Source organism: Poecilia reticulata, chromosome 1 (assembly GCF_904066995.2).
Source record: "Poecilia reticulata chromosome 1, P_reticulata-male-v2, whole genome shotgun sequence".
In the NCBI taxonomy this organism is placed as follows: Eukaryota; Metazoa; Chordata; class Actinopteri; order Cyprinodontiformes; family Poeciliidae; genus Poecilia; species Poecilia reticulata.
This window is the reverse complement of record NC_088830.1, coordinates 4366721-4379492: the sequence shown is the minus strand read 5'-3', so window position 1 is coordinate 4379492 and position 12772 is coordinate 4366721. Positions and strand designations below refer to the sequence as shown.

Sequence of the window (12772 nt, the reverse complement as noted above, 5' to 3'; positions counted from 1 at the left end):
AGTTTTTGTTGGCTTCTACCTGACTCTTCAAAACCTGAGGACTGCTCAAAGTAAACATGGGGATTTGGTTCATATTCTTCCAAAAATATTGTACAATAAACACATACTTTCAAGGTTTTATTCTTTAAGTATTTTCTTAATAGACAATATTATGTTATACATTTTTATAAGAGAATATACTTTTCTTCATAATACAAATCCCTAATGTTGGATTGATGCAGAAGCTGTCAATTAATTCAGTATTCTTACATTTTAAAATACCGCCAAGCTGATTGACATTTTAAAACAACAGTACAGTTTTATGTGGGAAAAGAAAGAGAAGTTTCCATTTTTAAGTTGGAAACAATAACACAAAGGTCCAGAGGAGTGGGAAAGTCAGGTTTTTACAGTAACCTTAAAATCCAATATGTCTTGCATCTAAAACATTGTCCTGACTGATCATAGAAAGCATTTAGCGATTATGTCTTCTTTTAATGTCTTGTATTTGTTGGTATGTGTCGGTGCATACTGTTTGACAGCAGTTGTTAACTTTAAGTTCATTTGGATCACTAACTGAAATCATTTGAAACCTGCAATTCATATTTACTCAGGTTAATTTTGCCTGACAATAAAAGTTATTTAATGGTCTGAAATTTTAAAAGTGACAAAAAGGCAAAAACTAAAATAAAAAATGCTTTTCTTCAACAGAGCTGGGTTTGTACTATAGTTTAAGCATCATTACTTTAATTAAGGAATTGAAGAAATGAAGGATGGGACATTATTCAGGTCAACATGTTGAGTCGATGCTTTCAGTTGACCTTTAGTGTCGTTGCTGTATCAGCGACCCTAAAGTCATTTGACTTTAAGAATGCGTTTAATTTTACAGCTGATTGAGTAGCTCAGACTATAAGCCATAAGAAATGATTTATTCAAAGTTGGAGTTGGAAAAGGTTAATTTCTCCCGTGAATAAATGTGTGTGTGTGTTTGTTTGTGTATGCGCGCGCAGAAACCGGGATGCGTATAGAGTTTCTCCCGGTAAGAGATCTCCCTGACGCCCATAGATTCAATTTCTCCTCCCGTGTGACTTACACATGAATACATGCAACATCACGCCGGGCCCAGCGGCTTTTCATGAAGCTTCATAGCTGCTTTCTTCCCGAGCTGAGAGGAGACGATGAACGACTCCGTAAACCCATGGTGATCCCCGAGCCCGCCCCGCGGCCGCTGCCCGGCGTCCTCTTACCTTCCCCGGGGCACCATGGGCTCGTAAGATGCCTTCTCTGTGGAAACGAATAACATTCTCGGTGGCCTCGGCGCTGTGTGTCGGCTCGGTGGCCCTCCTGGTGGTGGCCCTGTCCACAGAGCGGTGGGTTATCGGACGGATCCTGTGTAAAACCGGGGTGGACATAGTGAACGCGTCCAGTCCGGAGCTGGACCAGTTTATCGGGGACATTTACTACGGTTTGTTCCAGGGAGGAAAGACCAAGAGGTGCGGACTCGGGAACAGGCGCTCCAAAATATACAGTAAGATCCAAAGTGACTAATGGAGAGAGGTGGAGAGTACCGTGCACATTCAAGTAAGAGTAGCACTACTTCAACTTTACTCAAGTTAAAGTAGAAAGTAGCCGTCAACAAGAAATTACTCAAGAGTGAAAAAGTGTTTGGTAAAAGGATAGTCATGCAACTGATCAAATCACCATTTAATATTTAAAAATGACATCATCAAAATATTAAGTTATATGAAAATGTTGGTATTTTAAAGACTAAAATGGGAATAATTCATGTAAATAGCAGAATTACAAAATATCAAAATCAGACAAAAAATTATTTTAAAGTAACACTTTTAATAAAGCTGAGTAAAAGCTTTTTTTCTTTCTTTATTAACTTTTACTCAAATAAAAATATGTCAAAGTAGAGCTACTCTTACTTGAATACTCTTTTGACTACTTATCTCTAATTAAAAATATAGAAAGGGAGGAAAACAGAAAAGCCTCAGAGCTTAAACACAATCTTCAACAACTTAAGATCAGATTTAGATCTTCTTCATATGAGCTTTTTTTCACTTAAATGCTTCATAGGTCAAAGTTAAGTTGTTTATCAAGCAAATAAAGAATATGCTGTCAAAATGTTCTGGACTGAAAATAAAGAAAGAAAGGAACTGAGGGTTTCCTCCCTAAGCTCGTCCCTCTGCTCTGTGCGTCTCTGTAGTTTTTCCAAAGCTGGTGCAGACGCTGAATGGGGGTCTTCACATGATGGTGATTCTCTTCCTGCTGGTGGCGGTTGGCTTCGCCCTGGTCAGCCTGTCCTTCTGCATTTACAACGCACGCAAGGTCCCCTACCAGAGCATCAAAGGGCACAAAGGACTTTATCTATGGAACTTCATTGCTGGTAAAAACACTGCATTTTCCTGCTTGGCTTCAACATGTTTGGCCTTTATTAGGCTTTTTTTGTGTTATTTACTTATTTATCTTTAGATTTTTTTTTTACTAAATTACTAACAATTACGCCCAAACATTTTTTAAATCCCTTTAATATTTAGGTTTAAAATTATTTTTTATTCAATCAAGAGGTTTGTGTCTAATATAAAATAAGGTAATCATCACTCCAAAGTGATGTAAAGAGTGTAATATAATAATAATAATACTAATTAATAATTTATGAAAACAAATTTTAATAGCATTACAATAATCAAACACTTCTTAGTGTAGCTGACTAGCCTTTTGCATGTTTTACTGATATTTGATGATTTATCTTTGATAATGAGGCCCAAGTCCTGGAGGTTGGAAGGCCTCGTTGCCATCTCCCTCTTTAGCTTATTTAGCTGAAGCTGGTGTAACAGAGTGATTATCCACAGTGAAACATGCCCTGTACTGACATGGGCCAAAAGGCCAGTCAGGGAGGAAGAAGCCATTCATCCAAATGAAACATAAAAAAGACATATTTCAGTTTGATCTTCATTTCTGGAGACATGTGGTCTGAATTTCCAAGGTTTCTGGAAGGTAACCGAGGAGGTTTTCTTCTCCTCTTTTTTTATATCTACATGCCCCTAATACGCCATAGTACTGTATACAGATATCATAAATATAGATATTTAAATCTGAAGGGAAATTAAGTACTTTCTTCTGTTTGCAGCTCTTTTTGGCGCCCTGGGGGTTCTTTGTTTCCTGGCAGCCGTGAAGCACCACCGTCTGACTGAGCGGGTGGCAAACCATGGAGAGAACCTCTTCGTCCTTGAGGTTCTGGATGACAGCCTGGACTGGTCCTTCTGGTTGGGGGTTGGCAGCGTTGGGACTCACTTCGCCGTTTGTGGAGTGGTTGCTATGAGTCGCATCAAGTTGCCCAAACCGGAGATCAAGAAGCCGGAAGAGCCCACAATCTCTGCCCTGGACCTACTCTACTAAAGCACACACACACACACACACACGCGCGCGCACACACACACACACACACACACACACACACACACACACACACACACACACACACACACACACACACACACACACACACACACACACACACACACACACATAGAAAAAAGAGTTATTGGTTGTGTCTTCTGCTTTTAGCGTGGAAAAGAACAAAAAATACTTACTGACATTTGTGATGACACCGTTTTATAGAAGCTAGACTCATTTCACACTCATCCTCACCGAAAACTGATTTTTAAGGACCTCAATGTTTATTTGCTCCTACTGATTCTGAATAGATATGAAAAAGCCAATTTGTCCATTTAGACAGAGGGATTTATTGTTGGGTTTACTTTGATACTGTGGACAATGAAGAGTGATCCAACAGAATCACTCTGAACATTTTACGTTCAGTATTGTAAATTCGGTTTGTGTAGTAAATAAATGCCTGTAAATATGCTATTTATTTTTTCATTGTACATACAGAATGTGAATTACAGACATTTAAAATATCATTCCCAGTTATCTGATCCTTTTTTTGTGTGTCTGGTTCCTATTCAAAGCCCCTTTTAAGGCATTCTGTTACTCTGCATGATTGCTTGTTGGAACCATTGAATTAATTTTGCATTTGTTCAAGAAGCATAAATGGGGGAAAAAATTATCTTTGGTTTCTAACCATAGATATTTATGAATCTTTATGCAAGTCAAGAACTTTGAGAATTTTATGGTAAAGTTCTGCATTTCTGAAAGACTGATTAAGGTGGCCTAAGTTTGAGCAGAAAGTTTTCTTTTTGTTCAGGAAACCGCCCAATGCAAACAATAAACCTGAAACTTATGTACAAAAACCAATCAAGCAAAAACCATTTTTTTAAGTATAACATTGCATGTAATTGCATATATGATTCACTGAATGCCCATGTTACAGTATCCATAGATTCATAAACCTGCCGCATGATAAATTAAAATGACTTCAATTATGACGATTAACACATTTGTAAAGAAAAAATTGTTTATGGACCCATTTCAATTATGGTTTCAGTTGTGTGTGTGTGTGTCTTATATTTCTGTTTTATTTATTTATTGTTGTGTTTTATTTAGGATATTTAACATATCTTCCAGTTCCAGTGTCAAGACCAATAAATTTAAATTCTTTCACAGAGTAAAATGCATTATCATGCTGTTATTAACATATTATTTGAAAATGATCTTAAAACAACAATATTTCGTTTATTGCAATAATTACTGGGGCAGTGTATCATCAAAATTTGGTATCGTGACAGAAAGGCCTATAACATTTTCCATATTTGGTCAAATTAGAATCATAAAGTTTAATGCATTTTATTGTAAATTTACATGACAACTTAGAGTTGCATTTAAACACACTGTACTCCACAGGACACAGTGACATTTTGCCGCTAGGTGGCGACAAACCCCCGTCGTCCTATCTCGTCGGTGACGCCACTTTAATGCGACTCTGACGGGGTCGTCTGCCTTCCTTTCCAGCATGAGAAGCGCCTGACCTTCCAGTGAAGTAAAACTAGGATATTAACGCAGACTATTACATGTTGAGGAGGTGACAATGCTTGTTGTGAGGAAAGCTGCGCAGACGGCCGTGAGGAAACATCTCTGCAGGCCATTCTCTGCTTCGCACACTCACCTCCAGGAGAGAAAGGTGAGTAGTTTACCAGGTGCAGTGTTTCTGAGAGTCTCAGCAACAGAGTGTGAACCTGTGTGTGTGTGTGTGTGTGTGTGTTTGCAGGGTTTGGTCCTGGGAGTCTTTGAGAAGAACGGAGAGGAGGAAGGTGTTCACCTGACGGAGGCGGCAGCCAGGTTTGACCAGTCTCTGTCTGGAAAGCTCTCAGAGCTGCTGAAAATGTGAGTTGCTTCTTCTGTAGCTGATGTGATCAACAATTTACATGCGCATCCCATGTAAATTGTATCGGTGAAAGTTAACTGGTAATTAAATTTAAAAAAAGTAAAAATCGTGTCTGGATTTATTAAAAACACAGTGGGATATCTCTAGAGCTTTAGTGTTTTATTGTGACCTTGTGTTGGTTTACACATCATGACTAAGACTGACTGCTGTCTTCAGACAGTCAAATGTGTCTCCCTTGTGAACATTGGAGAACGTGCGTCAAACATCTTTCAGCCAGCTGGATAGCAGTAGAGAAAACTCCTGTCACTTGTAACTGACTCATCTTTTACTGCAATACCTAAACACACCAGAAAGTTTATGGTCACATTTTACCTTGGAATTATTGCCAGTTTTTGACTTTTCATGGATGCTGGTGGATTGGGTCACCATAACAAATTTTGCTGGATGATAAATTGTCCCTAAATTTACTCTGGTAAACGTTTTATATTGTTTTGAGACCATTTTTAAGTAACATAATTGTTATAGCATGATGATGCAAGAACACATTCTCAAAGATCAATAAACTTGAAATTCTAATGACAATTTAACACTGGAACTGGAAGACATTTTAAATCAATCAATCAATCAATCTTTATTCCAGACACAGAAAGGTCCATAGTAAAAAAGGGTAAAAACAAAATAAGAGAAAAATAAAAATAAACATGACATATTCACTGAGTCACAAATAAATGATGCATGTTTCCAATGTTTCCACAATTTTGAGAAAAATCTCACTGTACTAAAAACAGGATTTACTAAAATTGCAATTATATTATTGCATGACACAGATAATCTACACATGCATTTATACATGAGATTCCTGAGCACAGCTGCACACGTGGGAACAGCATTATGTACAAACATGTGGCCAGCACTGCTCCATCTAGGCACTCTGAGTAGTAGCCTCTCATAAAGTTTCTGCAGGCTACTTTTTTTGTATCTTCGCCACAGATGGGCCGTGTAAAGTGAAGTGCAAAAAGCTTTAAAAAGAGCCATCTTCACAGAGGATGAACGCATACCAAACTCTCTGATCAGAATATTAGCTTGTGCATACATCATACAATACTGCCTACGGATGTCACGATCATCAGACAGGTCATCAGTTATGTAATGTCCCAAATATTTAATTTCATTGCATATATTGAGGACAATGCCAGATAAAGAGAAGTCAAGGGTTATCAGATGCTTATCTGCCCTACTTCTAATAATCATAACATTGGTTTTCTTAGCGTTATACTTGATGTCAAAGTCATAACCATATTGGGAACAGACCCTTAGTAGTTGTTGAAGGCCAGCACTATATGGGCATAAGATTACTAAATCTGCATACATTATGTGATTGATTATGCAGTCACCAACTACACAACCTGTTTTACAACAATTCAGGTGCTTTGATAGTTCAAAGCGCCTGAATAGAAAACAACAAATAAAATAAATTATGACGACTCTGTAAGCAAAATTGTCCTCCATAAAAGGGGCTGGTTGAGACCAAAGCACCAGACTGAAGACATCCAGAGAGAGGAAAACAATAATTCATGCAAATGGAAATTATGAAGCTCCTGTTAAATTATCATGCGATTAATTCAGTTATTACTTATTTTGTCATGTCTAGTAATAATCCACCGATTACTATTTTCACTTCAGATACGATACAGATATCTGAGGCTTAGTATCGGTCGATATTGATCCAATACAGAAAAACAGTGAAAACATTTTTTCAATATTGAGACCAACACAGATGAGATCGGTGCACCTCTAGTCAATGGGTTTGCTTGTTATTTTTACTGTAGTTTTTTTTTTTTCTCTTATGTTTATCTTACTTATTCAGGAAAAGGGATGACTGCAAAATGAATAAACTATTTATGGACAGCACTCGAGTGTTTTTAAACATTTTGTTTTTGCCCCCAGTGCCGGACCTGGTCTGAAGAAAGGCAAAAGCAGACTGTTCTATGGGATTCACCAGGTAACAATACGCTGCTTTAACACTTCACTCCCCGTCTTCTAATGGCGACGGAGTAAAATGTGCTCTGATCTCCTTCAGGACTTCCCCTGTGTCGCAGTAGTCGGGTTGGGCAAAGAGAGTGAAGGAGTGTGTGGGGTTGAGAAGTGGGACAGCAGGAAGGAGAGCATCAGGCAGGCCGTGTCTGGTACGATCCGCTCCGGCGTCTGATCTCACATACGGTTTCAGAAATGGTTTTATTGATGTTTGTATATGTACATATTCTTTTTGTTCAGCTGGCTGTCGGACTCTCCAGGAACTGAAGGTGAGTCACGTTGAGGTGGACGACTGCGGTGACGCCAAGTCGGCAGCAGAAGGCGCTGTTCTGGGATTGTTTTCCTATGATGAACTGAAGTCTAAGAAGAAGACCAGAGTGACCTCAAAGCTACATGGAAGGTAACCTGAGCTTTTAAAATCTTTTGATTAATATTAAAGATCAATATGTTTCCAAGTACAAAAAGTATTTTCTAAAAACCTCTGACTACATCTTTTTAATGAAATGTTTTTTTTGTTGAATTAACTAATTTATTTTTTTAAGTGTTTTTTCATCTTTTCTTTTTTCCTTAATATATTTTGTATTATTTAATTTTCTTTCCTTATTTCTCTATTTGTCTTGCTTAAATTTGTTCTGCATTTGTTTCAAAGTGAACTCTCTTACATATTCCTTTTGATGTGCTGTTTATTAATGCAATGCCTGTTTGTTTTGCACATTTTGGTTCAATAAAGTTAAAAAAACAAAACATTTTTTATCCTTTTTTAACCACCCATTATTACAACTTGACTTCCACAAGCTATCTTTTGCTTTGTCCTTTTTTAATCTTTGTAGAGATTCTGTATTTAATTATTTTCTCTCTTTTTACATTCAGCTGAACATTTTAGATTTTTACTCTTCTGTATTTTGAGTATTTCTCAATCTGCAGGTTTTCTGGCCCCACTGACCGTCCTTCTCTGTGTCTCACCAGTGCTGACGTGGACGGCTGGAAGAAAGGCGTCATTTATGCAGAAGGTCAAAACCTGGCGCGTTTTCTCATGGAAGCTCCGGCCAATCGGATCACTCCGACTGCTTTCGCCAACACCATCGAAGAGAAACTGGCTCCGCATGCTGAACGAGTCACCGTCAAAAAACGGTTTGTTGGGTTTCCGTTCTCCTTCACTTCTTGTAAGCTGCTTGTATCAAACCAAAAGGACAATAAACTTAGTAGATTTCTGACTTGTTTTATTAACTATTACGCTCCTTTGGTGTTCTGTAACCCATGTGACCATGAGCCAAGTTTGTTGTTTTCTGAAAGGCTGTCGCTGTAACAAATTTTGCTGGACAATAAACTGTCCCAGAAATTATTGCGATGGATGATATTGTTTTTTGAGACCATTTCCAATTAATATATTGATAATGATATAATATTGCATAAACTCCATCCATCCATCCATTTTCTTCCGCTTCATCCGGGTTCGGATCGCGGGGGCAGCAGCTTCAGAAGGGAGGCCCAGACTTCCCTCTCCCCAGCCACTTCTTCCAGCTCCTCCGGGGGAAGCCCACGGCGTTCCCAGGCCAGCCTAGAGACATAGTCCCTCCAGTGTGTCCTGGGTCTTCCCCGAGGCCTCCTCCGATGGGACGTGCCCGGAACACCTCACCAGGGAGGCGTCCAGGAGGCATCCTGACCAGATGCCCGAGCCACCTCAACTGGCTCCTCTCGACGTGGAGGAGCAGCGGCTCTACTCTGAGTCCCTCCCGGATGACCGAGCTTCTCACCCTATCTCTAAGGGAGAGCCCAGCCACCCTGCGGAGGAGACCCATTTCGGCCACTTGTATCCGTGATCTCGTTCTTTCGGTCATGACCCAAAGCTTATGACCATAGATGAGGGTGGGAACGTAGATCGACCGGTAAATCAAGAGCTTCGCTTTTTGGCTCAGCTCTCTCTTCACCACGACGGACCGGTACAACGCCCGCTTCACGGCAGACGCTGCCCCAATCCGCCTGTCGATCTCCCGCTCCCTTCTTCCCTCATTCGTGAACGAGATCCCCAGATACTTAAACTCCTCCACTTGAGGCAGGACGACCCCCCTGACCCGGAGAAGGCACTCTACCCTTTTCCGGCTCAAGACCATGGCCTCGGATTTGGAGGCACTGAGCCTCATCCCGGCCGCTTCACACTCTGCTGCGAACCGCTCCAGTGAGAGCTGCAGATCACGTTCTGATGAAGCCAACAGGACCACATCATCCACAAAAAGCAGAGATGCGATCCTAAGGCGCAATCCTAATATTGCATAAACTCTATTTTTGTAAAAAAAAATATATATATATATAAATATAAATGCTACTATTTGCACATTTATGTACTTTATTTTCTTGCTTACTCATTCAATACCCTCATTCTTCATTTATTGTCTTATTTATGAAATTACTTGTATTCTTTCTGGTTTTCCCACTTATAGATTAGATTTGCCAGTTTTTTCTTTCCTTGCTTATGCATCTGCATTTGAAGTTGAAGCTGTGCATTTGATTTACTCAACTATCTTAACTGTAATGATTGTGTGGTGTGCTGTGGTGGCGCAGGGGTTAAGCACAACCCACATATGGAGGCCTTAGTCCTCAACGTGGCCGTCGCAGGTTCGATTCCCGACCTGGCGACCTTTGCCGCATGTCTTCCCCTTCTCTCATTTCCCACTTTCCTATCAATTAACTATCAAATAAAGGCCACTAGAACCTATAAAACCTTTAAAAAAAACTTTAATGATTGAGATATTAATATGATTTGCTTACTTACAGGTATTGACTTGGCTACTTTACTTACTTATGAACTGTTTTTTTTACTTTGTAACTTCTTATATATTGTGTTTATTTATTACCAACTGTTTTCTGCTGTATGACTGAGAATATGCTGATGTTAGTGGTAAAATATTTCCAGTGTTTCTCTTGTGAGATTATGATTATTGATTATTGCAGAGACAGAAAACTAGTTCTTACTTGGCACATAACCAGAATTATTATTACTTCTTATTGGTGTTTGTGTATTTTACCTGCAGATCAAAGGCCTGGATGGAGGAGCAGCAGATGGGAGCGTTTCTCAGTGTGGCGCGGGGCTCAGAGGAGCCCCCTGTCTTCCTGGAGCTGCACTACAGCGGCTCAGCAGACAGCCAGCAGCCGCCGCTGCTGCTGGTGGGGAAAGGCATCACGTTCGACAGGTTCATCACAAACACACTCACGACTCATATTGATTATGATCATGTCGTCTCGTTGGTAGACTGTGTGTGAGCTTTGCCCACCTCTGATCCCTGCGTGTGTGGTGTGTGTGTGTGTTCAGCGGTGGCATCTCTCTAAAGCCGTCTCAATCCATGGACGCGATGCGAGCAGACATGGGCGGAGCCGCTACGGTTTGCGCCTCCATCGTTGCTGCAGCGGCTCTGAAGCTCCCGGTGAACATTGTTGGTGGGCTTCTTCTTCCTTTCTGCCAGTGCCTCCATTTTTATTGTGCCCAGACCAAAAGCCTCCGTGTTTGTGCTTGGAGCAGGTCTGGCTCCGCTGTGTGAGAACATGCCCAGCGGGAAGGCCATCAAACCAGGCGATGTTGTCATGGCTAAGAATGGAAAGACAATCCAGGTAAATGCAGACGTGTGATTGGTCCAAACAGCTCCCTCTGTGTGTGTGTGTGTGCGTGCGTGCGTGCGTGCGTGCGTGTTTACTAATGAGGTTTATTGTTTCATGAAGGTGGATAACACGGATGCAGAGGGCAGACTGATCCTGGCTGACGCTCTCTGTTATGGACACACCTTTAACCCCAGAGCTATCGTTAACGTTGCTACGCTAACAGGTGAGATCAGGTAGCAGGATTTACCTCTACTGTCCTGTTAAAGTTAAACGTGTTGTTATTATGGTATTAACTGAATGGAAGCGCTGTAGAGAAATGATGGAAGACGGTGTCGGACCTCTTGTTGCAGGCGCCATGGATGTAGCTCTGGGCTCGGCGGCGACGGGAGTGTTTACCAACTCAGACTGGCTGTGGGAGCAGCTGCAGCAGGTAGAGAGGAAGCACAGCAACACTCACTACTGTACCAGCTTCTCTGTTGGCTCATGCTGTGTGTGTGTGTGTGTGTAGGCAAGTGTTGTGACAGGTGACAGAGTTTGGAGGATGCCTCTGTTCCAACATTACACCAACCAGGTCACTGACAGCCAGCTGGCCGACCTCAACAACATCGGCAAATACAGCCGGTACGTAGCAGACCGCTGCTGCACTCAGATCCTGTTTTACCCAACTGGCTTTACATTTAATCCCTTCTCTTCATTTCTTACTTTTTTGCTTGACTCTTTGTTTTTTCTTTTTTGTTTTACTCCTTTTCACTCATTCTGCCTTCTTTCCTTTCATCTTTCCTTTTGTGATTTCGTTTTGCTTGCAGTCTTTCTTTGAGCTCCTTCCTTCTGTCCTCTTACTGCTTTACTCTTTCATTCTGTTCTTCCTTCCTTCCTTTTTATTATCTGGTTAATAAAAACAAAGTCATTAACACACATATGGGTGAAAGTGGCCTGACGGCCTCCTTACCCAGCTCTCTGTTTATCCTGTGCAGTTCTGGCGGTGCGTGCACAGCCGCCGCCTTCCTCAAGGAGTTCGTCATGGCTCCTCACTGGGCTCACCTGGACATTGCTGGAGTGATGAGCAACAAAGATGAAGTTCCCTACCTCAGGAAGGGCATGTCCGGGAGGCCGACGCGCACGCTGCTGGAGTTTGCTGCCGGTCTGGCCCACAGAGGCTGAGAGGAGGATCAGATCTGACGAAGAGCGGTTCTCCCCTGAGTCAGAGATCACATAACTAACAACATAGATATGAGTATAACAGATGTTACATAGGTAACATAGATGAGCTAATACGGATTTATATTAAGTATTAGTATTACACTGTGCTGTGAAAGGATATTTGCCCTCTTTCAGATTTCTCCCGTTTTATTTTCTCTCACTTAAAGCTGAAATATGTAACTTTTATCATTTTTTTTTTTCACTATGTCATATGAGATGGATAATCTGAGAAAGAAATCCAGCTCCTCTGCCTTCTCCCAGTGCTAACTAGAAATGACCAATCAGAGCCGGGAGGCGGGTCATAGTGCAGTCAATCACCCTTTGTGTGGCTGCTCAAACACATGGTGATTAACCTCAAGTAGAGGGCAAAAACTTGTCAACATAGCACCACGTCGATTTGGGAAGCTTTTCTTCTATATAATGTAAGTCTAAATTCAAAAATTGCATTTTTTGTGTGTGTTGTTTTGTGGGGTTATCTTTCTCATATTAACATTAATTTGATCTGAAATGGGGGATAAAAATATGGAAATCAAATCTGTGAGGGACAGATCAGTTTCACAGCATTGTAAAAAAACAACATTTTGTTACAGAAAGCATTGTTTCCAGCATATTTTTTTGTAATTGACATGTTCTTCAAATGAGCTGTAATTGCTTATTAAAATCGGTTGTTTTTTTACAGAG

The 12772-nt window shown here is 40.7% G+C and overlaps 2 protein-coding genes across 2 annotated transcripts; both read left to right on the top strand.

The window, feature by feature from the left end:
- The first annotated feature begins 284 nt into the window (after positions 1 to 284).
- clrn2 (clarin 2) lies at positions 285 to 3905 on the top strand. The gene is made up of 3 exons (XM_008402270.3): positions 285 to 1504; positions 2189 to 2368; positions 3113 to 3905. The coding sequence occupies exons 1-3, from the start codon at positions 1252 to 1254 to the stop codon at positions 3379 to 3381; spliced, it is 702 nt and encodes a 233-aa protein (XP_008400492.1). The 5' UTR covers positions 285 to 1251; the 3' UTR covers positions 3382 to 3905.
- Positions 3906 to 4835: 930 nt separating this feature from the next.
- lap3 (leucine aminopeptidase 3) lies at positions 4836 to 12767 on the top strand. Its single transcript, XM_008402379.2, has 13 exons — positions 4836 to 5062; positions 5150 to 5265; positions 7214 to 7268; positions 7347 to 7452; positions 7541 to 7700; positions 8267 to 8431; positions 10330 to 10488; positions 10608 to 10732; positions 10815 to 10903; positions 11012 to 11114; positions 11242 to 11321; positions 11400 to 11512; positions 11866 to 12767. Exons 1-13 carry the CDS (start codon positions 4970 to 4972, stop codon positions 12050 to 12052), a joined length of 1551 nt encoding a protein of 516 aa, XP_008400601.2. The 5' UTR covers positions 4836 to 4969; the 3' UTR covers positions 12053 to 12767.
- The last annotated feature ends 5 nt before the right edge of the window (positions 12768 to 12772 follow it).

Bases quoted from the DNA above. Each gene is read 5' to 3' on its own strand.
- clrn2 (XM_008402270.3), top strand. From the start codon at position 1,252: ATGCCTTCTCTGTGGAAACGAATAACATTCTCGGTGGCCTCGGCGCTG. The intron at 1,505-2,188 runs GTAAGATCCAAA...GCGTCTCTGTAG, and splicing joins CAGGCGCTCCAAAATATACA to TTTTTCCAAAGCTGGTGCAG. The intron at 2,369-3,112 runs GTAAAAACACTG...TTCTGTTTGCAG, and splicing joins TCTATGGAACTTCATTGCTG to CTCTTTTTGGCGCCCTGGGG.
- lap3 (XM_008402379.2), top strand. From the start codon at position 4,970: ATGCTTGTTGTGAGGAAAGCTGCGCAGACGGCCGTGAGGAAACATCTC. The intron at 11,115-11,241 runs GTGAGATCAGGT...CTCTTGTTGCAG, and splicing joins TAACGTTGCTACGCTAACAG to GCGCCATGGATGTAGCTCTG. The intron at 11,513-11,865 runs GTACGTAGCAGA...TATCCTGTGCAG, and splicing joins AACATCGGCAAATACAGCCG to TTCTGGCGGTGCGTGCACAG.